At 60.3% G+C, this 25201-nt stretch overlaps 2 protein-coding genes and 2 non-coding genes across 4 annotated transcripts in view; 2 read left to right on the top strand and 2 right to left on the bottom strand.

The window, feature by feature from the left end:
• LOC129734417 (transcription factor CP2-like) overlaps nt 1-2053 on the bottom strand; it is a 38186-nt gene extending 36133 nt beyond the window's left edge. The window contains 1 exon segment of the mRNA XM_055697802.1: nt 1979-2053. Within this exon segment, the coding sequence (XP_055553777.1) occupies nt 1979-2053 (75 nt within the window).
• Nucleotides 820-910, bottom strand: TRNAI-UAU (transfer RNA isoleucine (anticodon UAU)). Its single transcript is given in 2 exon segments — nt 820-855; nt 873-910. It is a non-coding gene; the product is annotated as a tRNA-Ile (tRNA).
• Nucleotides 2054-5243: 3190 nt separating the features above from the next.
• TRNAC-GCA (transfer RNA cysteine (anticodon GCA)) lies at nt 5244-5315 on the top strand. Its single transcript has one exon. It is a non-coding gene; the product is annotated as a tRNA-Cys (tRNA).
• A 1334-nt stretch (nt 5316-6649) lies between these two features.
• On the top strand, nt 6650-25200 carry PLXDC1 (plexin domain containing 1). Its single transcript, XM_055697803.1, has 14 exons — nt 6650-6659; nt 8501-8772; nt 11742-11885; nt 12275-12344; nt 12737-12859; nt 13203-13321; nt 13528-13627; nt 15389-15484; nt 17475-17556; nt 19821-19878; nt 20768-20903; nt 22518-22553; nt 23716-23876; nt 25068-25200. Exons 1-14 carry the CDS (start codon nt 6650-6652, stop codon nt 25185-25187), a joined length of 1527 nt encoding a protein of 508 aa, XP_055553778.1. The 3' UTR covers nt 25188-25200.
• Nucleotide 25201: the final 1 nt, after the last annotated feature.

Here is a 25201-nt window from a genome sequence, read left to right on the forward strand (position 1 = left end):
GCTGGCACTTCCCGAACATGCAGAGCAGGCCGTGGGCGCAGTGGGTGTCGCGGCAGGCAGTACTGCCCCACAGGGCGCGCGGGCAGGCACAGCCCAAAGTGCTCATCGCAGAAGTACCCGTGGGTGCAGGGGGTGGCCGGGCTGCATGCTGTCACCTGTGCGGGGGAACACGGCGTGTCAGGGCACCATCCCCCTCCCCATTCTCATCCCTAATCCCATCCCTGACCCCATTTCCCATCCCAGCCCCGACCCCCATCCCTGACCCCATCCCTAATTGCATCCCCAACCCCATCCCCATCCCTAATGGCATCCCTGACCCCATCCCCAATCCCTGATCCCATCGCCCATCCCAGCCCCAGCCCCAACCCCAGCCCCAATGGCATCCCCGACCCCATCCCCATCCCTAATGGCATCTCTGATCCCATCGCCCATCCCAGCCCCAGCCCTAATTGCATCCTTGACCCCATTGCCCATCCCAGCCCCATCACCAATCCCACCTCTGACCCCATCCCCGTCCCTGACCCCATCCCCATCCCATCCCATCCCCATCCCACCCTGACCCCCACCCCCAACTCCAGGACAGGCAGAAAACAGCAGCACGAAGCAAAGGCCGTTTGCCGTGGGCACGCTTTGGGGGGCAGCCGGGAGTTCCGCAGCGCTCGGGGGAATGGGGTGACCCCTCCCCGCGCACACACCATCCCACCTCCCACCAGCTGCTCCCGGTTATTATTTTTTTTTTTTTTTCTCTCGGGAAAAGAGAACTCGGGGGCGGCGGGGGGGGGGAGCACGCGGCGAGGCTGCGGGAGCCCGTAAAAGTCCTGCTCCAGGTGAGGCTCGAACTCACAACCTCGGCATGGCTCCGCGTACTGCCCTATAAGTACCGCGCGCTGACCGATTGCGCCACTGGAGCGCCCGGCGCCCGCCCCGCCGCGGCCGCGCTCCCTCCCGCCGGGGCCGCCCCGCTCCCGCCCCGGCCACAGACCGGCTGCAAACGCGGCTCCCGCACCAGCGGCGACACCGACTCCTGCCCCTGCTCCCGCACCAGCTGCAACCCCAGCTCCTGCTCCCGTACCCACCGCTGCGCCCACACCAGCTCCAACCCCCGCTCCCGTACCCACCGCTGCGCCCACACCAGCTCCAACCCCAGCTCCCGCTCCTGCTCCTGTACCCACCACTGCTCCCTCCCTGCTCCAACCCCAGCTCCTGTTCCTGCTCCCACACCAGCTCCTGGTCCTGCTCCTGTACCCACCGCTGCTCCCTCCCTGCTCCAACCCCAGCTCCTGTTCCTGCTCCAACCCCAGCTCCTGTTCCTGCTCCAACCCCAGCTCCTGTTCCTGCTCCAACCCCAGCTCCTGTTCCTGCTCCAACCCCAGCTCCTGTTCCTGCTCCAACCCCAGCTCCCGCTCCTGCTCCTGTACCCACCGCTGCTCCCTCTCTGCTCCAACCCCAGCTCCTGTTCCTGCTCCCACACCAGCTCCTGTACCCACTGCTGCTCCCTCTCTGCTCCAACCCCAGCTCCTGTTCCTGCTCCCACACCAGCTCCAACCCCAGCTCCCGGTCCTGCTCCTGTACACCGCCGCTACTCCCACACCAGCTCCAACCCCAGCTCCTGCTCCTGTACCCACCGCTGCTCCCTGCTTCTGCTGCAACCCAATTCCTGCACCCACCCCAGCTCCAACCCCAGCTCCCCGCTCCTATACCCACCGCTGCTCCCGCTCCTGCTTGCAACTCCAGCTTCCCCCCCCCCCGCGCCCGCTGCTCCCCCCCCCCCCCCGCCCTGCAACCCCAGCTCCCGCCCTGGCTGTAACCTCCCCTCCCACCCCTGCTGCAACTGCACCCCCTCCTCCTCTCCCCCAGGGATACCCCCGGAGGGGGGGGGGGGGCACCCACCACTCACCTCCTCCAGGTTGTCCCCCAGGGCCAGCGCTTCTTCTGCCCAGCGCGGCTATCCTCGGGCAGGTGCTGGGGCAAGGAGTACATCCAGGCCCAGAGGGTGGCCCGAGGCGGCGGGCAGGAGCGAGGCGAGGAGGCAGAGGATGGCTGGGGACATCATCGTGCTGCCGGCAGGTGATGCTGGGGTGCTTGGGCCAGGGGCGCTGGGTATATGTAGCCCCCTGCTTATCTTGGCCCCTGCTGCTAAAAACTGTTTGCCCACCTAATGGGGAAGGAGGAGGCAATCAGGGTTTAAGGGATTAACATAATTGCCAGCCTTCCCCTGGCTGGGTGCTACAGCCCCAAAGTAAACGGCCCCCTCCGAGCAGTCTGGCTCCAGCGCCTGGGCGGCTCCAGCGCAGCCCCTGGGCAGTCTGGGGTGCCCTGAGTCCCCGCCATCCCCTTTGGTCCCCCCCATGGCTTGGGATGGTGGTGGGTGCCAGCACCTGGGGGTGTCCTGGGTCCCTGCCACCCTCTTTGGTCCCCCCATGGCTTGGGAATGGTGGTGGGTGCCAGCACCTGGGGTGTCCTGGGTCCCCCCATGGCTTGGGATGGCAGTGGGTGCCAGCACTCAGGATGTCCTGTGTCCCCCCATCGGCTTGGGATGGTGGTGGGTACCAGCACCTTGGATGTCCTGGGTCCCTGCCAACCCCCTTAGGTCCCCCTGTGGCTTGGGATGGCAATGGGTGCCAGCACCTGGGTGTCCTGTGTCCCCACCAGCCCCTCTGGTCCCCCCCCTCAGGACGGCGGTGGGTTGCCAGCACCCAGGATGTCCTGTGTCCCCACCAGCCCCTCAGTTCCCCTCCCCCAGGATGGGGTGTCCCCCCCCAGGATGGCTGGTGGGTGCCAGCACCTGGGATGTCCTGTGTCCCCACCAGCCCCTCAGGTGTTCCCCCCCAGGATGGTGGTGGGTGCCAGCACCAGGATGTCCTGGTGTCCTCACCAGCCCCCTCAGGTCCCCCCCCAGGATGGTGGTGGGTGCCAGCACCCCGGGATGTCCTGTGTCCTCACCAGCCCCTCAGGTCCTCCCCCAGGATGGTGGTGGGTGCCAGCACCCAGGATGTCCTGTGTCCTCACCAGCCCCTCAGGTCCCCCCCCCAGGATGGTGGTGGGTGCCAGCACCCGGGATGTCCTGTGTCCCCACCAGCCCCTCAGGTGTTTCCCCCCAGGATGGTGGTGGGGTGCCAGCACCCAGGATGTCCTGTGTCCTCACCAGCCCCTCAGGTCCTCCCCCAGGATGGTGGTGGGTGCCAGCACCCGGGATTCCTGTGTCCCCACCAGCCCCTCAGGTGTCCCCCCCTCAGGATGGTGTGGTGGTGCCAGCACCCTTCCAGCCACCGAACGGCTCCATGCAACTGTGGCTTCAGTTCCCAGCTTTGTCCCCCCCCTGTGCTGGTGGGACCCAGAGGGCAGCAGGCCCAAGGGGGAGGCGGAAGGGGGGAGCGGGGGGCAAACACTGTGACCCCCAGGGAAGGACAGCGGTGGGCACACAGATGGCATCCCACCTGTGTTTTGTCACACACACACCCCCCCGCCACCCCCTGCGTACACGCGGCTCCGGGGGTGACGGGCTTTGCACCTTCCCTAACAACTTTGCAAACGAGGTGTTTGCGGTCCCGGCCCTTATCTGGCACCGGTGGCTGGGCAAACCCGCCGGTGGCCCCCCCCTGAGCAGATCCCCCAGACAATGCCACTGCCATGTCCCCAAACAGGCGGGGGTCTTAGCCAGGGCCACCTCATGCTCCCCCCCAACCTCTCCAATACACTTTGCAGCGGGAAGAGCCACCCCAGGGCTGGATCCCAGATTGCCAGACTGTGGTACGGGGGCTGTGACAACGCTCCGGTGGGTTTTGTCCCCAGGGGTAGCCGGGGTAGGACCTGGGGGCTCGCTGGGACTGGGGGGCACCAGGGTCTCCCCTCCTTCAGGCTCCAGAGACGCATCCTGCTGCGGGGAGGGACATCACCCACCCCTGGGGTTTGGTTTCCCCACGGTGCTGCTGCCCTGGGCGATTCCCCTGCCTTTGTGCCTCAGTTTCCCCATCTGTAGGAAGGCAGGCCGGGGGGGCTGCGGGGGGGGGCGTGGGGAAGCGGGGCAGCTCAGCGAGGGGATGCTCCAGGCCGGTGGCTGGAAAACCAACGTGGCTGCTTGTACCGTGGTCGTAGAATCGTTTTGGTTGGAAAAGACCTTGGAGACCAAGTCCATCACTAAACCCCGGCGCTCCGCTCCGCATCCAAGCGGCTTTTAAACCCCCTCCAGGGCTGGTGACTCCACCAGCTCCCTGGGCAGCCGGAGCCAGGGCTTGAGCACCCTTCCCACGGGGAAATTTTTCCTAATATCCAATATAACCCTCCCGTGGTGCAATTTGAGGCCGTTTCCTCTTGGCCTGCCACTTGTGACCCGGGGTCCCCCCCAGACCCCCTTCTCCCCGTGCCGCAGGCGGGTGCTGAGGATGCCGGATGCGGCCCTGCGTGTTTGCGCAGCGGCTCAGGCAGCAAATATTGACCTTGCTCCTGGGGCGCAGCCACGGCTGCTCCCCCCATCCGTCCCCCGCTGGGGCGCTCGCCCCAACTCTGCCGTCTCCGGCTAATCCCCCCCAGCCCCACAGAGGCCCCCACACAGCACCTCTGCTCCCCCCAGACCCTTGGGGGTCCTCCGGCAGCTGGGGGGGGGGGGGGGGAGGGGGGGCGTGCACCCCCTGAGCCCCGCAGTGGGATGCGCAGCCTGGGCCTGCGTTGCAGGAAACTCAGGGTCCGGCTCCATCCCCCTCTCTGCAGATGGGGTGTCAGGGCTGATGGTGCCACAGCTCCCCCCGCCCCCACCCCCCAATTGCTGAGGCTGGGGGTGTCAGGGCTGATGGTGGCCACAGCTCCCCCCGCCCCCCCCCCCCCCAATTGCTGAGGCTGGGGGTGTCCGGGCTGATGGGTGCCACAGCTCCCCCCCGCCCCCCCCCCCAATTGCTGAGGCTGGGGGTGTCAGGGCTGATGGTGCCACAGCTCCCCTCGCCCCCCCCCCCCCCAATTGCTGAGGCTGGGGGTGTCCGGGCTGATGGTGCCACAGCTCCCCCCGCACCCCCCCCCCCCCAATTGCTGAGGCTGGGGGTGAGGAGTGTGGGGGCCAGATCCTGCTCTGCCCCACACCCTCCGGGGGGGGGGGGGGGCGCCATGTGGTGCTGTGCGAGATTGGGGGGGGGGGGGGGGGGTGCGTATATGAGTGAGCGTATGAGTGTGCGTGTGCACTGCGGCGGGTGTGCGTGGAAACACACGCGTGTGACGCTGCGGGTATGGCAGCCAGGCAGCAGGGCTCCCGCGCCGGGGGTATAGCTCAGTGGTAGAGCATTTGACTGCAGATCAAGAGGTCCCCGGTTCAAATCCGGGTGCCCCCTTTATTGCTTTCTGTTGGGGGTTTCCCTCGGGGTGCCCCCTTCAGTTATTTTTTTTAGGGGGGGGGAGGCGTTTCCCTCTTTTTTTCCACCCCTTTAATTTCCTCCCCAGCCCCCACAGCTCTTCTCCTGCTCCCCTCAGCATCGGGGTGCCCCTGCCAGACACAGCGCTGCCTCTTGCAGAACAGACCCCACTCTCTGGCAGGGACCCCCAGGATGTTGCCCCCCCCGCCCCCCCCCCCCCCCCCCCACCCCGCCCAGTTTCCCCAGTTCAGAGCAGCCGAAGGGCCGCAGGGTCCCACATTGCTCCCCCATCCCCCCGCTTTGGCCACAGGCTGGGGCACAGGGTCTGGGGGGGGCAGCATCGCCCCCAGTCCCTTGGCATGTGATGCAGCTCTGGGGGTGTTTGCACCCGCCTCCTGCCCCCGGCCCCCTCGCCCAGGGCTGAGACCCCCCATCCTGAGACCCCCACCCCGGGACCCCCATCCTGAGACCCCCAATCCAAGACCCCCATCCTGAGACCCCCCACCCCCGGGACCCCCCATCCTGAGACCCCCATCCTGAGACCCTCATCCTGAGACCCCCACCCCGGGACCCCCATCCTGAGACCCTCATCCTGAGGGCCCCCAACCCGGGACCCTCATTCTGAGACCCCCACCCCCAGGACCCCCATCCTGAGACCCCCATCCTGAGACCCAGACCCCAGGACCCCCATCCTGCGACCCCCAACTGGGAGCCCCATCCTGAGACCCTCACTCTGGGAACCCCAACCCCAGGACCCCCATCCTGAGACCCCCAACCCGGGACCCCCATCCTGAGACCCCCACCCCCAGGACCCCCCATCCTGAGACCCCCATCCTGAGACCCAGACCCCAGGACCCCCATCCTGAGACCCCCAATTCGAGACCCTCATCCTGAGACCCCCACCCCGGTACCCCCATTCTGAGACCCCCCAACCTGGGAGCCCCATCCTGGGACCCTCGCTCTGGGAATCTCAACCCAGGACCCTCATCCTGAGACCCCCAAATCCGGGACCCCCACCCCGGGCCCCCCGTCCTGAGAGCCCCACCCCGGGACCCCCATCCTGAGACCCCAAATCCGGTACCCCCATCCTGAGACCCCCACCCCACCTGCTGCAAGGGAAGAACTCGGGGACGAACGCGGCCCCCGGGGCTGGTGGGCTCAGCCAAGTAAACCCCCCCCCCCCGCCCCGCAACCCGGTGCAGGATCACCGACCCCGGGTTGCCCGCGGTGGGGGCAGGGTGGTGGGACCCCCCACCCCGCTGATGCCCCCCCCCCCCCATATCGCTGGGGGCGCGGCGGGGGGGGGCCCGCACATGGCGACAGGTTTCCCCGCAGGGATGCTCGGAGCAGCCGCCAGCCCTGCCCGGGACGGGGGGACACACGCTGTCCGAGCCCCCCCGGCGGGGGGGGGGGGGTCCTGCCACCGGCTGCATCCCCACCCCCAGCCCCACCCCCGGCCCCACCCCCCACCCCCGGCCCCACCCCCGGCTCCGGCTCCCGCTCCCGCTCCGGCTCCGAGCGCGGCTCCGCGGGGCGCCGGGCCCATGGCGGGGCGCTGAGCCCCCCCCCCCCAGCAGAGCCGGGGCCAGCGGTGCCCACCGCCCCCACCATGCGCTGGGGGGGGCCTCATCCTGCTCTGCCTGCTCCGCGGGGTGCTGGGCGCGCCGGGCCCGCGGGGGCGCAGGTAGGGGGGCTGGGAGCGCGGCGGGGGGCGTCGGGCGACCTCCGGAGTAGGTGTGTGTGGGGGGGGGTATCCCGGGAGTGGGGGTCCAGGGGGTCCCGGGGTGCGCAGCGCCATGCGCGGCCCCGGGGGCTGGAGCACCCGGCCAGGGGGTCGCTGTGCCCGGGGGGTCGCGCCTCACCCGAGCCGTCTGCCTGCCCCCCCCCCGCGCTGTGCCCCCCCGGGTGGGTTGTGTTTTGGGGGTGTCTTCTTGCTCCGCCCCCCCCCCCCCCCCAGGCGCGCAGGTGGGTGTCACACCGCACCCCGCAGCCACCCGTGGGGTGGGACCTGCTACGGGGGTCCCCCTCTGCGCCCCACGTCCCCCCCTGCTTCAGCATCCCCATGCAGAGGGCACTGGCACTGTGGGGTGCCAGGACCCCCCCCAAGCCGTGTGGGGCAGAGTGGGGCTAGTGGGGTGCCCCCCCGCCCCCGGATCCCCCCCTTCCCCGTGACACGGCTGATGCTGGCCTGGCTGGGGGTGCAGCCGCGCGGTGAGATTTTGGGGAGGACACCGGAGCCTTCGTGGGGGGGCTCGTTGGAGCCTGCGGAACAGGCTCTGCTCCCTGGGGGTCCTCAGTGGGGAGGGGCTGGGCCCCCCCAGTGCCCCCCAGCCCCCCTTTCCCCATCCATCCTCAGGGGGGTACATCCCCCAGCTCAGCCCTGCTCCCCCTGCCTCAGTTTCCCCTCCTGGAGGCACTGGGGACACGCTGCCCCACGGGACAGCTCAGGAGGGGCCCGGGAGCTCGTTAGGCAGTAATTAGCTCCCTCTCCCCGGGGGTGAAGGTGGGAGCCCCCCCCCCCCAGGGGTTAGGGGAGCAGCATGTGGCCCCACCGGGTGTTTTTGCTGTCCCACTCGCAGGGGACAGACGTCCTGGCTCTGTCCCTGCCCGTGGGCGAGCGTGTGCCGGCCGCGCCGCCTCCGCCCGTGCTGAGCTGCCGGGAAATGTGATGAGTCTCTGCAGATTTGGTCCCAAATGGCTTTTTCATGTGTCCCCCCCCCCCGCCACTGCTGTGCCGTGTTTCTGGCCTCCACTCCCTGGGGCTGGAGCTGGGCAGGGAGGGATGTGGGATGAGGGACACGTTTCTTCTGGAGATGGATGTTTGGAGGCCGCCGTGGTACCCAGGCCCCGTACCCAGGCCCCGTACCGGCCTGGTGGAGGAGACCGATGGCTGGGGACATCGAGGACACAGCCACGCTGGTGCCCTGTTGCCGAAGCCACATCTTCCCTATCTCCAGGACCTCATGCTTCTCCCCACGCGCTGGCGTGTGAGCTGAGCTGGGGGGGTTGGAGGTGTTTTTTGCCTCCCTTCACCCCTCCATCACCGCTGTCCTCCCCAGGCCGTGGGTGTCTGTCACCTGTCCCTGCACCCTGCAGCCACCCTGACCCGAGAAGCCCTTCCCTGCATCTCCATCATTGCTGTGATGCTGCTTATCAGGGCTGAGACCCCCCAAACTCATGTCACCTAAGCAGAAAGCTGCTTTGCTGGGGGAGGGGGTTGATCCCAGCCCACAGGTGGGTGCCAAGCCGGTGTGGGACCCCACTGACCCATTCCTGTGCCCCCCCAGGACGCCCTCCCGGGAGCCCAGCGGTGGGCGAAGGGCAGCGGAGAGCTCGGGAGACCTCAGCGGGGACAGAGGGGACCCACATCAGCCAGGACCTGGTGGGGGGCAGCTTGGCCATCGACACGCTGCCGGCCAATGAGACACGGATCGTGGTGAGTCGGGGGTCCCCGCTGCTGCCCCTCGCCTGCCCCGAGGCAGGATGCGGCCAGCGCCTGACCGCCCAGAGCTATTTCCAGGCTGGGCAGGGAGCTGGTGGGGACGCTGGCTCCAGTTTAATATATGGTGGGTAATTACAGCCCAGCGAGAGGTGGCTGTGCCCCGGGGACCGCTCCGAGCCCTGCGGCCGTCCTTGCCCGCCAGCCCTGCCAGGTCCCAGGGCCATCCCTGCCCTGAAACGCTGGGAACACTTCGCTGGCCGCGATGCCACGTGTGATGCTGCCGAGGGTGCTGGGGCGAGGGGGCTGTGAGGGAAGAGGGGGGGGGGTCCATGGCAGCTAATGAACTCATGTAGCAGCACTGTCACCTCCTGGGACATCTCACTTGGTTCTCACATCCCGGCTGTGCCTAATTACCCGCCCTCAATTAGCTCCTGGTTATTTGTGGCAGGGCCTCTCTTGGCAGCTGAGGGTCTCGGGGATGCGGGGAGACACGTGGCTCTGGCTGAGGCTGGGTTCTGGTGGAGGATGCGCTGGCCGCGGTGACCGTCCCGGTGTTTTTGCCGGCAGCTGGTGGTGGATTTGGTGGCATTAGTGCCCTGTGGCACAGCGTGCAGGGGAGGAACAGCTGTGGCTGTTTCTGCTCCGCTCGAGCTCCTTGGCCAGCAGGGATAGAGAGGGGCCAGAGGCCAGAGAAGTCCCTGATGTGGAAGTGTTTAAAAAAAACCAGCCCCAAACCAGCCCAAAACCACCACGGCGTGTGGAGATGCCGGGGAGCCGCAGGGAGGGTGTGATGGTGCTTGTGGTTCCCAGGAGGAAAAGGCAGCAATTTCCTGGGGCTCGATGCTGTCGGGGGGATCGGAGCGTCTGCCCCGAGAGCGGGGCCACGTTCAAGGTCAGGGATGCTGCTCCTCCACGCGTCACTGCATCGCGCCGCATCCAGCCTGCAGAAGGTGCGACCCTACCTTGGGCTGAGGCAGCTGTGGCCTGGAGGGGCTTCCCCTCTCTCCCCTCCCCAAATATTTCAGGTTTGGGATGCAGCAGGGCAGCTCAGGACCTGGAGGATGAAGAGGGCTGTGATGTTGGGCATCACCTCCGTCCCTCCCCGAGCTCTGCCCCACGGCGGCTGCACTCCCCACTTATTTGTGTGTCCAAAACCTCCCCGCTCTTAATTCCTGCTGTAACCAAAGCAAGGTGACGGATTAGGACATCCTAATGAGTCAGCGATGAGGTCAGGAGCTCGGCAGCCAGCTCCTCCGCGCTCCCAGCCCGCCTCTATTTCCCCCCTCGTTTATTTGGATGGCGTCGGGAAGGCACAGCAGGGACAAGGGCATGAGAGTTCTTGTCATTTGTCACCCAGTGCTGGCCTGTCCCTGCATCCCAGGGGGTTTCCATAGCGTTTGCATGGGGAGGTGGGTGCTGGGATGCAGCCGGTACTGGCGCAGCCTTCCCTGTGCCTCAGTTTCCCCATCCATAGGGGAGGGAAGGCTCTGGGCTGCACCAGTCCCTCTGGGCAAGAAGGGGCTATAATTGCCATAGGGGAGAGTTGGGAAAGTTTTCCCTGGAGTCAGGGCTTCCACGGGAGGCGGAGGAGTGCGACAGCCCTCCCTGAACTTTACTGAAGCAGAAAAAAAATGCCAGGTTGCAGAATTTTTCTAACAGCATTTTATTCCTCCCACCTCCCGCAGACCTGCAGCAGCTCCCGGGGGAACAGGACGGGGCTGTTGGACACGGGGGGTGTCGCTTTCTGGTTTTTTACCCCCTCCAAGCCACGAAGTCCTGGGCCAGGGGTTCCTTCCCTGCCTCTGGCACTGGGGTTCGTGCGCAGGGAGAGGGTCCCGGGGTCGCCCAAGGTGGGGGGAGCTGGAGGGAGGATGCTGGGGGTGAGGGGGGCGGGGGGTCAGAGGGGGCTGAGCGGCAGAAGAGCAGCAGATGGGGACAAGCGGCGAGCGTGGCAGCGCGCCAGGTGCTGGCACGGAGCAACGGAACAGCGCTTTCCCAAGGAAAATTAAGATGCTTCTCGTCCCCCCCCCGGCCCCCAGCATGAACCGGCCTCCCCTGACAGGCAACAGCTCCCAGCTGTGTCCCCAGCTGTGTCCCCAGCCCCCCACGTGCCGAATCCTGTCGGAGAGGGACGGTGTGGCCAGGACAGGAGCTGCGCAGGGCTGGCTGCACCCGGGATGTCACCTGCTCCCGGTGTCCCCAAGGAGCTGCCGCAGAGCCAGGCGGACAGGTCCCCGCTGGGGCCGTGTGTCCTTTGGGAGGTCCCTGACCGCTCTGAGGTGGCTCTTGGCAGAGCTGCCCTGTGGTCTGTGCCCTGGGCTGTGGGGGAAGGGGGGCGCGGGGGTGCTGCTGGTGGCATGGGGAGGTGGCGGGGGGGTGCCTGGGGTCCCTCTCCTTGCCCTGGGTGAGGAGGAGGGGGTGGTCGCTCATGCAGAGCCGTGGCCCATCGCACGCTCCGGGGGTGCCACCCAGCAGAGCACCCCCAGCCCTGCTCCCCCACCGTGTCCCCCCTCCTCAGCCCCTCGCTCCCGCTCGGCTGGCGGCGGTGGCTTGGCCGCTTTCCCCAGGCTGCCTGGTCCAAGGGTCGTGGTTTCCTCGGAGCTCCTGTCTCCGGTGGTTTGCTTCGCTTCTAGCGATCTGTTTAGCCTGTAACTTCGAACCCCTGGCTCTGGAGCGGGATGTTTTCCTCCTGGGAATGTTGCATCCGCTTTGCTCAAGTCTCGTGTGGGTCACATCTCTCTCTCGCCTGCCATCTCTGCGCTCCATCGGTCTCCTGGGTCTTCTCTGCACCTTCTCCTACTGCTCAGCATCCTTTGCTGGCTTCACACGGGGGTTTCTGTGCCGGGTTTGTTGCTGCTTCGTGCTGAGGTTGGGTCCCTGCTGCTCGGAGCCGTGCCTGGGGGTTCACACCTCCTCAGAGCAAGCTGGGTGACGCTGTCCCCCCTGTCTCCCCCCGGCTGCAGGAGGACAACCACAGCTACTACGTGTCACGGATCTACGGGCCAGGGGACACCCGTCTGAGGGGGCTGTGGGTTGACATGGCAGCGGCTAACAGGAGCCAAGTGAAGATCCACGGGATCCTCTCCAACACGCACCGGCAGGCCTCGGTGAGCCCACGGGGCTGGTGGGGGCAGCCTGGGGTGTCCCCGTGTCCCCTCTTCCCACAGGGATTTTCCAGTGGTGGCACCTTGCCCCCGGGCAGCAGCACCCCCCCCGGGTCCTCGTGACAGCCCGGTGGAGACCGAGGCTTGGGAAGCATTTAATCTCCCACAGCCCCAGTTTGGAGCTGAAGGGGATGAGCCATGAGGACTGGGCACCCACAGGACCCCCGCTCCCACCCCTCTCCCATTCCTCCAGACCCCAGTCCCGGGAGCTTGCCCCAGCCCAGGGCAGAGCTGGTGCTGGTGGGCACGGACCCGTGTGTCCCCCCCCCCCAATTCCCACAGGTGTTTTTCCAAGGGCTGAGGACAATTCTCACCCCATCTCCCTCCCGCAGAGGATCGTCCTCTCCTTTGACTTCCCCTTCTACGGCCACCTCCTGCGACAGGTCACGATAGCAACAGGGGGTGAGTCGGGGTGGGATGGGGGGTCTGCACTGGGTAGGTGGTCTCGTGGGGATGGGGCTGGACACGGTGCTGGCTCTAACCTCGCCCCACATCCCTGAGCCCTGGGGAGCTGAGACAGAGAAGGGGCTGCAGCCCTTCCAGCTTTCTCCCTGCACCCCAAATCCAACCCCTGTCCTGCGGGTCCGCGGGGAGCTGGGTGCTGCTGGTGCCTCGGTGTCCGCAGCAGTTGAGGGGATGCAGGGGGGGCTTGGGGGAGACCTGGGAGGGGGATGCTGGGGGTCAAAAAGGATGGGTGAGCCGGGGCAAGGGTGGTGGGAGGTCGGGAAGAGGGAGAGAGCATCCCGGGGTGGTGGAGGGGAGCGTGCGCTGCTTCACCCTCCTCTGCTCCTCAGGTTTCATCTTCATGGGGGACGTCATCCACCGCATGCTCACGGCCACGCAGTACGTCGCCCCTCTCATGGCCAACTTCAACCCCAGCTACTCCCGCAACTCCACCGTCCAGTACCTGGACAACGGTGAGCCCCGTTCTGGCTGCCCCCCTACCCCTGCTAGTCACATCCCTGCAGTGGTAGCCCAGTTGCCCGCTGCTTCCCTGTGAAACTGGGCAAAGGGGGGGCTGGAGCCAGGTGAGGGTGTGGGGGAGGGGAGCCTAGGGCAGCCGGGGGTGTTCAGCACCCGGGAGGGGCTTGCAGAGGGGGGGCAGCAGGGATGTTTGGCAGCGGTTTGCTCATGGATCTGCTCAGAACTGGAGGTTGGGGACGAGGTGGTTTGGAGCTTCAACCTGTCAGGCTGTGGAGATGTGGCACAAGGAGAGACTCAGGGGGGGACGACACTGACCCCCTCTGGTCTCTCCCCCAGGGACGGTTTTTGTGGTGCAGTGGGACAAGGTCTATCTTCAGGGGAAGGAGGACATGGGCAGCTTCACCTTCCAGGCGGCCCTGCACAGCACCGGGAGAATCGTCTTTGGGTACAAGGAGGTGAGAGATGTTTCTGCTGGGGCAGGCGCGGCAGGAGGGTCCCCGTGGGGGATCCCTGTGGGTCTGGGGGGAGACGACGGGCTGTAACTGTTCACACGCTGAGTCTGGGCATTCCCAGTGCCACCAAAGCACTGGAGACTCCTACAGCAGCGCCAGGAGCCCGGGGCAGGGCTGAGGTCCATCACGTCCTCTCTCCCCGGCTGCAGATCCCCATGCCGGTCCTACAGATCAGCGCCACCCAGCACCCTGTGAAAGCCGGCCTCTCCGATGCCTTCATGATCCTCAACTCGTCTCCCGAGGTGCCTGGTGAGTCCTTGAGGAACAGGGGGAGGCAGCTGATCCCACCGGGATGCCGAGGCTCCCCTGGCATCGCAGCTGGGAGAGGGGGCAGCTGGGGAAGGAGAGATGAGATGTCCTCGGGTTTGGGCGCTTCAAGGCATGAGGGTGCGCTGCTTGGATTCACGATGGGGAGCAAGGGAGCGTGAGGAGGCGTACGGGGCTCGGCTGCAGCGATGCTCTTGTGTCCCACATCCCTCTGGGGGTGCCTCCCCCTCGGGGAGCATCTCTCCATGGCCAAGCTCTGGGTGGCCCCGGCTCACGACGAACGCTGTGTGCTTTGGCAAGGCGCTGCAGGCAAAAGGCCTCGGTGCTTCTCGCCCAGCGTGTTCCAAATCGCTGCGAGCAGCCAAGCTATCGCTTCCCTGACTTCCAGCTGATGAGGAGGAGGGGAAGAACAATTGCAAATGAGCCTGGAGATGGACAAGAGGCTTGGCAGGGGGTGGGGGCTGTGTGCCCCGTTTCTATAGGCATGGGGGTTTAGGGGAGCCTGCAAGCCGTGCTGCTGCTGCTCTGGTTTGCCCTTCAATGCGTGTCATGGCACGGGTGCTGCAGGGCTGCTGCAGGCAGGGCTGGGACCTGCACCTGCGTCCATGGGACATGGGGACAGCTACATGCGTGTCTGCATGCTTATTCCACGTGTGCCACGCGCTGCAGGCATGGGGCGAGCTCGCCAAAAAGGCTCTTCCAGGCTCTGCCATCCCCTCTTGTCATGAGGAGCCCAACCTCGCTGCTGCCTCCCCGCGCTGCGCCCGACGCGGTTGCTTTTCCTTGTTATTTATGGAGCCTGCCATCTGGCCCTCATTTATTACCCGTTTACAACAGTTTGTGTAAAAATCTCGGCCAGGCTGGATGGTGCCTCCCCTCCCCGCCAGCCTGCCCTCATCGGGCTGGTACCCTCCGTCCCCGGTGGGCTTACGGACCCCTGCCTCTACCTCCTGCCTGCCCCGGGGGGGTGAGGGGAGAAGAAATGCAAGAACCGGGCATGAAAAAAACTAATGAGGTGAAGAAACAAGGCTTGAATGGAAGGAGAGGAGGGGGTAGAGGGGGGAGCACTCTGTCCCGCTCATCCAGTGGTCTCCCAGAGCCGTGCTGGAAGGACAGGTTTGATTAGGTGTGCAGGTAGGTGTGATGCCAGGGAAGCATCTTGGCTGGTGTCACCACATGAATTAGTGGCAGGTTGTGGGAGAAAATCTGGGAGAAGCCTGAATCCAGGATAAGACCCCTCTGGCCCCCAGGATGAAGGGGAAAGAGAAGGAAGGGGGAGCTGGGGGAAGGCGCCAGGGGAGCTCCAGGCAAGCGCTGCGCACGGGGGAGGCTCGCAGCCTCGTGAGTCACTGACGAGCAATGTGTTGTGCAGCTTGGTGTTTGTTTGGAGCGATGCAGGACTGGACCACATCCATCTCGGGAGTCTCTGCTTGGGGAGAGGGGGGCAGAGAGCTCCAAGCTCCTCCTAGCAAAACCGGGAAGAGGAGAGCAGTGCCCTGACATCCCTCCTCCCCACCAGCACCCCCCCTGCCTTGCTTCTCCTGCAGCCTGACAGCCTCCGCACCCTGTCCTTTCCCACAGGAACGACCCCAAGACCTGGGGCCACCTTTGCCTTTCAGCTGGGAGGTGGCAGCAACCTCAGCTTTCCCCGCACGTGCTGGGATTCCGGCTGGGATTGCAGGGTGGGGAAGGGTGTGCAGGGTGGGTTTGCGCCCAGCCTAAAGCCAAGGCTCCGCGTTTCAGAGTCCCGCCGTCGGACCATCTATGAGTACCACCGTGTGGAACTGGACACCAGCAAGATCACCAACATGTCAGCCGTGGAGTTCACCCCACTGCCCAGTAAGTTGGACAGGCTGGCTTGGTGCCCCAGAACGCGTTCCCCTCCTGTGGTTGCAACCAGCGGCTCCAATTTACAGCCAAAGAGGGAAGCCAAGGCTGGAGGAGGCAGGTTCAGTGGGTGCTGCCACCCATCACCCAACATTTGGGATCCTCCTGTGCACCGGAGCCAGGGAGGGAGGGTGTGCTACCAGCTGGGGTACAGCTTGCCCCTGCACGGGGGTCCCCCAGGCATTCTGTGGCTGTTGCTGAATGTCCTGTACATCCAGCCCTCTCTGGATTCATCAGCTCAGAGTCAAGCTCAGGCAACAGCAAATGCCACACGTGTGCCAGCCTGGCGGCTCCGTAGCTGAGGCAGGAGCCCGGCATGCGGCACAGCTCAGCTGGCATGGAGGATGCTGATAAAGGAGGGATGGAGGATGCTGATAAAGGAGGGATCCGCAGGGGCTTCACCTGAACCGATTTGCTTAGCGCTCCCCAGCCAAGCAATGGGAGCAGCGGTGCCAGGCACGATGTCCCTAGGATCTGCTGTGGTCCCACGCTGCGCTCCCTGCTGCTCTCCCAGCACCCTTCCTCGTGTGCAGCCGTGTCGATGGCTCTTGTTGCTCACCAGTAGATCCCCTCTCGCCCCAGTACTTTATTTCCTGTACTGAAATTTCCAGCATTTCCCACCTGTCCAGCCACCGAAACTCCTCTTTGCTCCGTAAGCTGCAGCTAATTTTGCTGGACACTGGTTCACTTCAGGTCTGTCTACAAGACATTTTCTACGCCTCCACACTCTGCTGAAATTTCTTAAAGATCCTGCTAAATAGATACATTTTTAGTGTTCGGATCCAAGGACACATGCGCACAAGGGAAAGTCATCATGCAGTCCGTAAATACAGAGCAGAGAGTAAATCTGTCATGAAGATACCAAGGTTATGCATTTAAATGGTCTCCCCGGGGTATTTTATGACAATTTTAACAGCAGGCAGGGTTACTGCAAAGCAGATCATAAATAAGCATTCTGCAATAATTCTATTTTTTCTCTTTAAGACTTGCTATTTTGTTTTTCCCCAGCAGCTAGGGTAGCCGAGAGCAGTATCTTCAGAGGACCCACAGAGCGGGAGAGAACTAGACTCCGCTTTTTCTTCTGGGGGTTTAATTTTCAGCCTTATTCAGGTCAGAAGTGGATGAACTGGGTTAGCCTCGGCCTTTTCTACAGAGGTCCGTGTCCTCCACGTGGCAGTCCGCTGGGGAAAGCGGAGGTGGTCAGGACTGGAGGCCACCAGAGCAGTGTGGGCAGCCCAGGTCAGGGGCAGCAGCGGCGGTGGGTTTGCGAGGGGCAGCCTGGCGAGCCCAGGGATGGAGTGTCTGGGTCAGGGTGGAGGTGCACCAGGCACCCCAGGTGGGATGGGGATGCTTCTGCCTTTTGGGCAGGATGTGACCCTCTGGTGCTCTGCCTTCATCACTTGGTATTTCCCAGGACTGGATCGGCTCTCGGCTCTCATCGCAGGCCGTCAGGGACTCCCAAGGGGCTTGTTAAAACTGCCGGTTCACTTGACTTCTTTTGCAGACAAGCCCTCTTGGCCATCTTTTCTAGACAGGGTGACGAGCAAGTGGTGGTACTTTACGAGCAGCTAGTCCTCTCCAGCGTGGAGATGTTCTTGCAGAACTACTTAGTGTGGACATAGCAACAGAGGGTTAAACCTCTCAGTTTTGCTTGCTTCCTTCTGAGAAACACCCTCTGTAGAAGAAGAAATGGCATAAGCCTCAGGTGTGTTTTAATTCCCAGCTGAGCAGAACAGGAAGATGTTTGCAGGTGGACGGGGAGTCCGCTCCTGCTCAAACGGTGCTGACTTGTCCTGCAGGTCTGTGGCAGAGGGAGGTTGGGTTAGAGACTCATCCCTTGACGCTCTGGCTCTCCCCGTGCCACCAGCTCTCAGCAGATGCTCCCTCGTGCCCGTGCAGATGCTGGTGTATCACTGCCGCGTCTCTTCTCTCTCTTTTACAGCTTGTCTCCAGCATCAGAGCTGTGAAATGTGTGTGACCTCGGAGCTGACCTTCAACTGCAGCTGGTGTCATGTCCTGCAAAGGTAGCTGCCATGAGTTTCCTTCCCACCTCTTCTCTTGCTAATGTTTCTGTTGCTGGGAGAGCAAGTGCAACTCCAGGTCTGATGCCTGTATTAGTGTTGTTGGGTTTTTTATTATTATTTTCCTTTTTTGGCTGGCTTTGGGGTTCTGTTGCATTTTGGTTCAGTGAGGGTGCTGCGCTCAGCCTTGCAGCCGTGGTTAAGCGGTGATCTGAGCTCCGGTTACACGCCGCTGAAAGGAGACGTTTTGGGTTTTTGGTCCTGATGTTTTGATGCAGCAGCTGGAACAAGTTGAGACCAGAAGCGCGACTCAGTAAGCTTAAACATGGGGGAAACGTGTCCTGACTTAGGCTGTGATTTCAGACAGAAGGGCAGGGCAGGGAGGCTGGGGAAGGCTTCAGTCTGAAGGATGGCAGGTAGGTCACAGAGCCAGGGATGCTCCTCAGGACCCCCAACTGCAGGGGGGGCTCGTCAGAGGGGAGACACAGCAAGGGTGGGGGGCACTTGCTGCTTTTTTGGAGGTAAACGGAGGATGCGAGGGGACGAGGCTGGCCCCGCTGCAGTGCCGGCCATGCAGCAGCCCTGCTCCGTGCTCTCCTTCAGCTCCAGCAGCGCGATAAGGAGCATGAGAGAGTTTAATGAGATTTTGCTGAAATATTTATTTAGAGCTAGTGGCAGGGGAGAGGGCCCAATAACACAGATCCTCGCAGGTGGCATGGGGACAGCCGTGCTTTGGAAATGCCCAGCTCTCCCAGGAAGGCACGCAGGCTGGCTCCCGTCCCAGTGCCTGCCGCAAGGGCAGCCTTGGCTCACCCCGGCGTCGCTTGCAGGGCACCTTCACCCCTTTCTATAGCCCTTCTCTCAAGACTTGCACCCTTCCCTTACACGGAGCAATTTCGGCAAGGTATGAGCAGGACAGCTGGGACAGGGAAAGATCCCAAGACATCAGCAAAGCGACCCTATAAATCAGCGTTGATTCACTGCCTTTCAGTGGGCTGGAATACAACCCCAGCCAGGGGAACATCATTTTTCAATGACAGTTGCTCAGTGGTGGCTTCAGATCAGAGAATATTATGTTCTCGCAGCTGAGAGAGATGCGTGAAACCAGATGTGGCTTTGGTAGCAAAACCAAGCCTGGGATACAGTGGCTTAGCCTGGATCTTGTTTATGCTGAAACCCCGAGGTTCGAGGACTTCATCATTCTGCTTATTCCAAATTCACAGCGTTTGCAAACCCAGTCTTCCAAAATCCCAGCCGCTGTTGCAGGATGTTTGTTCTTATCGCTTATAGTCAGGTGACTTCTTGACGCGTTGGCTAAAAGCCACGCTTCCTGCAGCCGTAACGGCGTGTCGGCACCTCAGCCCTGCAGCGCCGGAGTTACAAATGGAGAGTACGAATGGCAAGCGTGGTGGAAAACGCAAGCTAGAGCAAGGCTGCCGCTATCTCGTTGGCTTTCAACCAGGTTGGTTTTGCAAAGCCAACATGATCTTGCCCAAGGAACTTGGTGGGGTGGCTTCCAGGCTGAGCTGGACTCGGGATGCACCCCAGAGTCCTCTTAGCTCTCAGCTGGGCAGTGGAGTTTGTTTTTTTGCTTTTGCTGAGCCTGTAGTTGTTACAGGAACAGTACTTTCAGCAGAGATCTTGGTGACTCAGCAGGTCCTGCAGGTTTTTGTGGCTTTTCCTCTTTTTTTTGGTAGTTGGGTAAATTAGGGCTGATATGAGCTGAACCCCTGGTTCACATTTTGGTATCCCCAGAGACTTTCCAAGGGTCAGAGTGCTATTTCATTCCCTCTGCTTCTGCAGAGATTTCTCTAGCTGGTGTTTTCCTGATGTCGTTTGTAATTTCTTTAATGTGTTTTTCCTGTGCAGATGTTGCTGGAAAAAAAAAAAGCCTCGCGAAGATCACGGCCTTGCCCTGGCACAGAGTCCAGGGGATGGAAATTCAAACTCAGTCTATATATTTTTCCTATTTCTCTGCTTCTCCGTTTCCCTTGGAGAAGTGGTGTTGACCCTTTTCCTCCTCGGTGAAGAGGAACATTTGGGTCCTTCCAGCACAGCTGTACTGGAAACCCCATGTCTTTGGAGGCCAACTTGTATATAATCTTTCCAGTCCTCAGATAGTTGTTTATCCAAGTGTTTGTACGCAGCGCCCATCGGGGCAGCATTTGGGACTTGCAGGCAGCTTAGAAATCATGGGCAAATAAGCATTATTATTGCTGTCTGTCAGGAATTCCTCTGCCACGGGCTAACGCTTCTTTTCTCCACAGATGTTCCAGCGGCTTTGACCGGTACCGTGAGGAGTGGCTGTCCTACGGCTGTGGCCAGGTGAGGCTGAGAGAAGAATCACTTCCCTTAGGTCCTCCGCTAGGAGGGATTCTCATCTGCAGAAGACAACAGTGGCCCTATCCCAGCTCAGAAAATTCATGCTCAGCTCCGCTTGACCCACGCTGCTCTGGAACAGGCTGGGTATCCCTTTACATAATCCCTTTCCCATTACAGTGGATGGTTAAAGGATAGTCCATCTAACCCAGCGTCTGCCTTACTGGAGTCTTGTTTTGGTGTTGGTCGATGCTGGATATTCAGTAAAGGTGCAGAGACCTCCCTAAGTTAGCAAATGGTGCAGTTTGAGTACACTGGGATATTTTTTTTCTTCACCTTCTGAAGCATGACTCTTACTCACTCTTAAGCATGAAGAAATTAGCCCTTGTGATATTTTTTTGTCCTTGTTAGCACAATTATCTCCACATTGGATGAACTAGTTTCTTTGTCTCAGAAAGATCAGCTCTAATGAAACATCTGTTTCTGCTTTGGGTGGTTTTTTGGTTGGTTATTGGGCTTTTTTCCTTTCCCCACTGAAAACTCAGCTTTGTTCCCTGTTAATCAAGAGGGCTGAGTGAGGAAAAAGGAGGTCACAGGACTGATGTAAGGTTAGCCAGCGATGCAAGGAGGTCAGGCTGCAGGACCTTGCCAGATCATTGTCATTTGTCCTACTTCAGTGGTTCCCAAACTTTTTCTCCTCTTCTCCAACCTCCAGGTCACCCCCCACATACTTCCCTCTGGTACTTCTGGACCATGTCCCCTGCTTTCACTCCGGGTTTGAACCCCAAGGGCTCAGTTGCCTTAAGCCTGGGAAGCGCAGCCCTCACCGCTGGCTCCCTGGCACTCTCGCTTTACGAGAGCTGGGAAAAGTAGCTGTTCTCTCTTTTCTTTCCAGTCAGATGAGAAGACCTGTGAGGATTTAGCAGAAGGCAACTACTATTCAGCACCTCCTGAGAGCTCCTTCTCACCGCTGGATGAGGATGTCACCACCTCCACGTCCTCGCTCTTCATTGACAGCCTCACTACGGAAGGTAGGGGCAGGTGGGGTGAGCAGGGACGCCCCATCCTTGACGCTTATCCCCGGCGAGGTCTTTCACTCCGATGCCTCATAAAGCCAACTCACATCCAAATAAATACAATCACGACCCCATCTTTGAAGCGCAAGGGCAGGGGTGAGGACAGGAGGCAGTGGACAGGAGAAGGAAGGGCAGCTGAAGAGGTGGGACTGAGTGATGTGGCCAGGGGGGAGATGAAACCCTCCAGTGGGAAGAGTTTTACAGTTGCAGCGCAGCCTTCGGACACGTTCGTGAAGGTCAACAAGCAACTAGTCCCTGGTGGACAGACTCCCCAGCATCGTAACAGAGGTTAATACTGTACATCGAGGCTCGTGCTTTTAATGTGCCTGGTCTTAGCTGGTGGCTCAGGGCTGCCAGCACTCTCAGACTGGCAGTAATACAGCACAGGCTGGTGATTGCCCTCTGCTTGGGAACGGCGTTCGTTTCGGCATAGGAAAGCTCCACATAAGAACCCGAGTTTCCCTCGAGACACCCATGTTCTAAAGCTTGATAATCCTATTAACACAGGGCTGGCTCCTCAGATCCTAGCGGCAGGTATCACTTCAATTTTGCTGCTTAATAGTCCCTAACGCAAACTGCTAATTAGAATAAATAGAAAGGAACATTAGTAATTGTCCTTCAGCAATGGGAAGGAGTTGGGGGGAGGAACGGAGTGCCTGCCTGACAGAGTTGACTTTGAAAGGAGCAATTAAAGGAAGGGGGAGCGTAACACCACCACTGAGATTATTTTCCAACTCATTGCCAATTCTTGGAAAAAGAACAAGAGGCTTTCTGTGACATAGTCAAGCATGAAGTTAATTTGTAATCTTGGAAGGAAACAAACAGCCAGCTGCATCAGGCAGCGAACTTTATCTGGAGAAGCACAGCGAAGGAAGGAGTGAAGCAAAGGAGTGGACCCACCCCTCCGCAGCCTCCCCAGCCAGCCAGCCCTGCTCGCTGGATCTTGTGGAGATGTTTGGGGATGCGTCTGGCTCGCTGGTCATGCGTCAGTGCTGCAGCAAGCAAACGCGTGAGCCAAGCAGTAAGAATCCTGGATCAGGCTTTCAGCTGGACTCGCGAGGTTGGTGATGTGGAGGCCATCAAGGCATAAAGCCTTGTACGATACGTCCTGGCTCTTCCGGAATGAGGTGAAGAACGGAACTGGATTTGGGGCTCCTGTGGAAGACAGCTACAGCGTAACACCCATCGATTTGGGATGTATTGGCGGGGTATTGCTGCAAATGCCATAGTCTGAACACAGACACCCACCAGGGCTGGGGCCTCATCCAGCATTCCCTGATTGTTCAGCCTTGCACACTGAGCATCCTTAATGACCAGTTTCCCCAGGTGTTTGTGCTCCAGGAAGACAACCAACCATAAGCCACATGTTTTCACTATTGTTTTCTGTGTGCCTTCCTCTTCTGCCAAACTCAAGAAGTTTAAAATTGTCACTGGCCACGTAAGTGCTGTGCAAAGACGTGCATTCTGTCAGTGGCCCCATTACAGAGGAACAAAAGTGGGTGGGAAGCATGCAGAATATCATAGAAAGCTCCTAACTTTACTTTTTTTGCCTTTCTTTTCTTTTTTTAGATGATACGAAGCTCAATCAGTATGCAGGAAGCGAAGGTAAGGCCTTAATCTTCACTCTTGCCTGCTTACAGTTGTTCCAAGCGAAAACATGTTACACTGAAAGCAAATGCACCGGGGAGTTGCGATCAGTCAGCAGGGTGGACAGGTGAAACAGAGATTGGAAGGATGTAATCAAGATAAGGCTCCTATTATCCTTACTCTGATTAATACCATTTCAGATAGTGAAAAGTGAGAGTCAGGACCAATCTGCTTTACCCTGACGCTGTTTGTCTACTTTTCCCACGTAGTCCTGCTGTGCAAACTAAGATGATAAGTTTCCTCTTTCTGTGTATTTCCCTTTCTTTGCAGTTTTTTGCATAGACACAAAGTCCTTTTTTTCTTTTGAATTTCCCCAGCTGTGACAAAGAGCAGTGTAAAATCCAAACATAAAAAGCATCCTTAGCCCAGCTCTGCCTTTTTTATCTCTGTTCCCTTGAATCTTTTCTCAGTCCAAGTCTGTGCGTCACCCCCGAGGGCAGGGAACCAAACTGTTGCCAGTAATGCTCTTACTAATTTCAGAGTATGGGAAGGAGCCGAGCCCTCTTCACCTGATGTCAGGTTTGCAAGAACTTTGGTCAAACCATGAGCCTATCCCTTGTACCTGAAATCAGCTCAGGGAGTTAAACTGGCTGAACTGGGTGCAGGATCAGTTCCTTTGCAGACATGGGGCCTTTGAAATGCATGATCTTCCCAGTTTCAGCCAAATTGCTCCCCAAATGGCTGGTAACGTCACTGTTAATATATGCCACATCCACCCTCTGTAGCTCTGTGCGATTGTATATTCATAGCCGAGGAGCGAGGGCAAGCTGGAGGGCTGTGGGTAAGACACACTGAGGACCCCACTCAGCATATGGCTAATGGCTTTCTATCAGAGTGAGCAGCCAATATATAAAGAATATGGATTGGAGAGGGGGTTACTGCATGGTGGTGGTTTAATCTTCTTTCAAACCAGCTAACTGCTATCAGCTGAAAGGAATGCTGGAGCTCAGGCAGCTCTCCAGTGCATCTTCCCTTCTTGTGGAGCCAAACAAGGGCAGGCCGAGTTGCTTAGTCGGCCATGCGGCGCTCTGGAGGGTCTCGCCTCGCTTTGCTTTTCTGTCCTTTCTTTTCCCGAGGTCTCAACACAGTTCGAGACTCAATGGAATCCTTTTTTTTGCAGGTGTGGGAAGCAGCCTTCCTTCCAAGAAAGCAGGCGCCCCGATTCACACAGGTACTATCGTGGGGATCGTTCTGGCCGTGTTGCTCATTGCAGCTATAATCCTTGCTGGAATTTACATCAACAGCCACCCCACCTCCAACGCTGCCCTGTTCTTCATTGAGGTGAGTGGAGAGCCTTATCCCGGGCTGGTTTTTTCTTCCTGTGCTATCCACGCAAATCCTAACCTGCTAGAGGAGAGTGGGGAGCAAAGAGAAGAGGAGAGGGGAAACTTTGGTAGGGTTCATATCTGAGTTTCTTTTCATGGTCCTACAGTCACAGCTAATCCCCCAACCTCCAGTTGATGATGTTTTAAACTTAGGCTCTCTCCCTCCCACACTGTTTTATTTTGCTCCCTTTCACATGCTCCCTTTCACACATCGCCTTTTTTTTTCCCCGTGCAATGTTAGACTCTTCCACCTGCTTGCATGAGCAGTCGCCACGCAGCCTGGTTGGAGGGCTCAGTTGGAGCTATGGCATAATTGAGATCGCTGCCTTTTGAATTGCCCAGCTGGATTTTGTTGACTAAATTTGTCAGACTTTACTGATAGATGTGATGCCATCAGCTACTCTGGAAGTGGTGGCGTGAATGCTCTAAATGGAAGATTTTAATTCTCGGAAAGATAGGGGGTCCAGCAATCTCCATCTGCTGTTAAAAGCTAGAAGACCGCTTGGTGTAGGATCCCGAGGCAGTCAGAAGTGGGCTGAATCCTGGCACAGGAGCTGCTGCGGAGGGAGCGAGCAACACTAAGCCCTCAGCCTTTCCTTATCGCTCCCTGGCTTTTTCCTAGAGCACTTGTCTTTCCTCCATCTGCCCTGTTTGCAGAGACAGGCTTCAGAGGATTGATCTGCGTGGCCTCTACCAGTTCAGTACCTGAGGACTTGGCAATGTTTGATGCATTTATCTACACACGGCTGAGAAGGGGCAATCGGGTGTGCCTGTTTTGCAGATCGAGGGGAGACACGAAGCTGACGTGTGTGTGGTCGCACAGGAAGCCTGTGGCCATCCTCGGCTGCTACCCTGGGCACAGGCTGTCCTTGTTCTGAGGTTGATGTGACATTGCACCTAAAGTTTCCACTTCCTCCCCGCTCTCCATTTTAACCTTACTAGTGGGTCAGTTCAGCGAGATTGAAGCATTGTAATGAACTCTTTTAAGCATAAAGTGATTTTAAAAATTATTTTTTTTATTAAGAAAAGTCAAACTTTCACAAAGACAGCATTGTTTTTATTTCAGGACTGAGTTTTCTATTTCCCTACAGGCTTGGTGTGAAAGGCTCTGTCATAGCTTCTGATGGGTCTTTGTTTCCATCCACAGAGAAGGCCACATCACTGGCCTGCCATGAAATTCCGAAATCACACCAACCATGCAACATACTCGGAGGTAGAGCCAGCCAGCCAGGAGAAGGAGGGCTTTGTCGAAGCAGAACAGTGCTGAGCGCTTCTACCCCT

This window comes from Falco cherrug, chromosome 20 (genome assembly GCF_023634085.1).
Source record: "Falco cherrug isolate bFalChe1 chromosome 20, bFalChe1.pri, whole genome shotgun sequence".
Classification (NCBI taxonomy): domain Eukaryota; kingdom Metazoa; phylum Chordata; class Aves; order Falconiformes; family Falconidae; genus Falco; species Falco cherrug.

Bases quoted from the DNA above. Each gene is read 5' to 3' on its own strand.
- PLXDC1 (XM_055697803.1), top strand. The intron at 12,860-13,202 runs GTGAGCCCCGTT...TCTCTCCCCCAG, and splicing joins CGTCCAGTACCTGGACAACG to GGACGGTTTTTGTGGTGCAG. The intron at 23,877-25,067 runs GTGAGTGGAGAG...TTCCATCCACAG, and splicing joins CTGCCCTGTTCTTCATTGAG to AGAAGGCCACATCACTGGCC.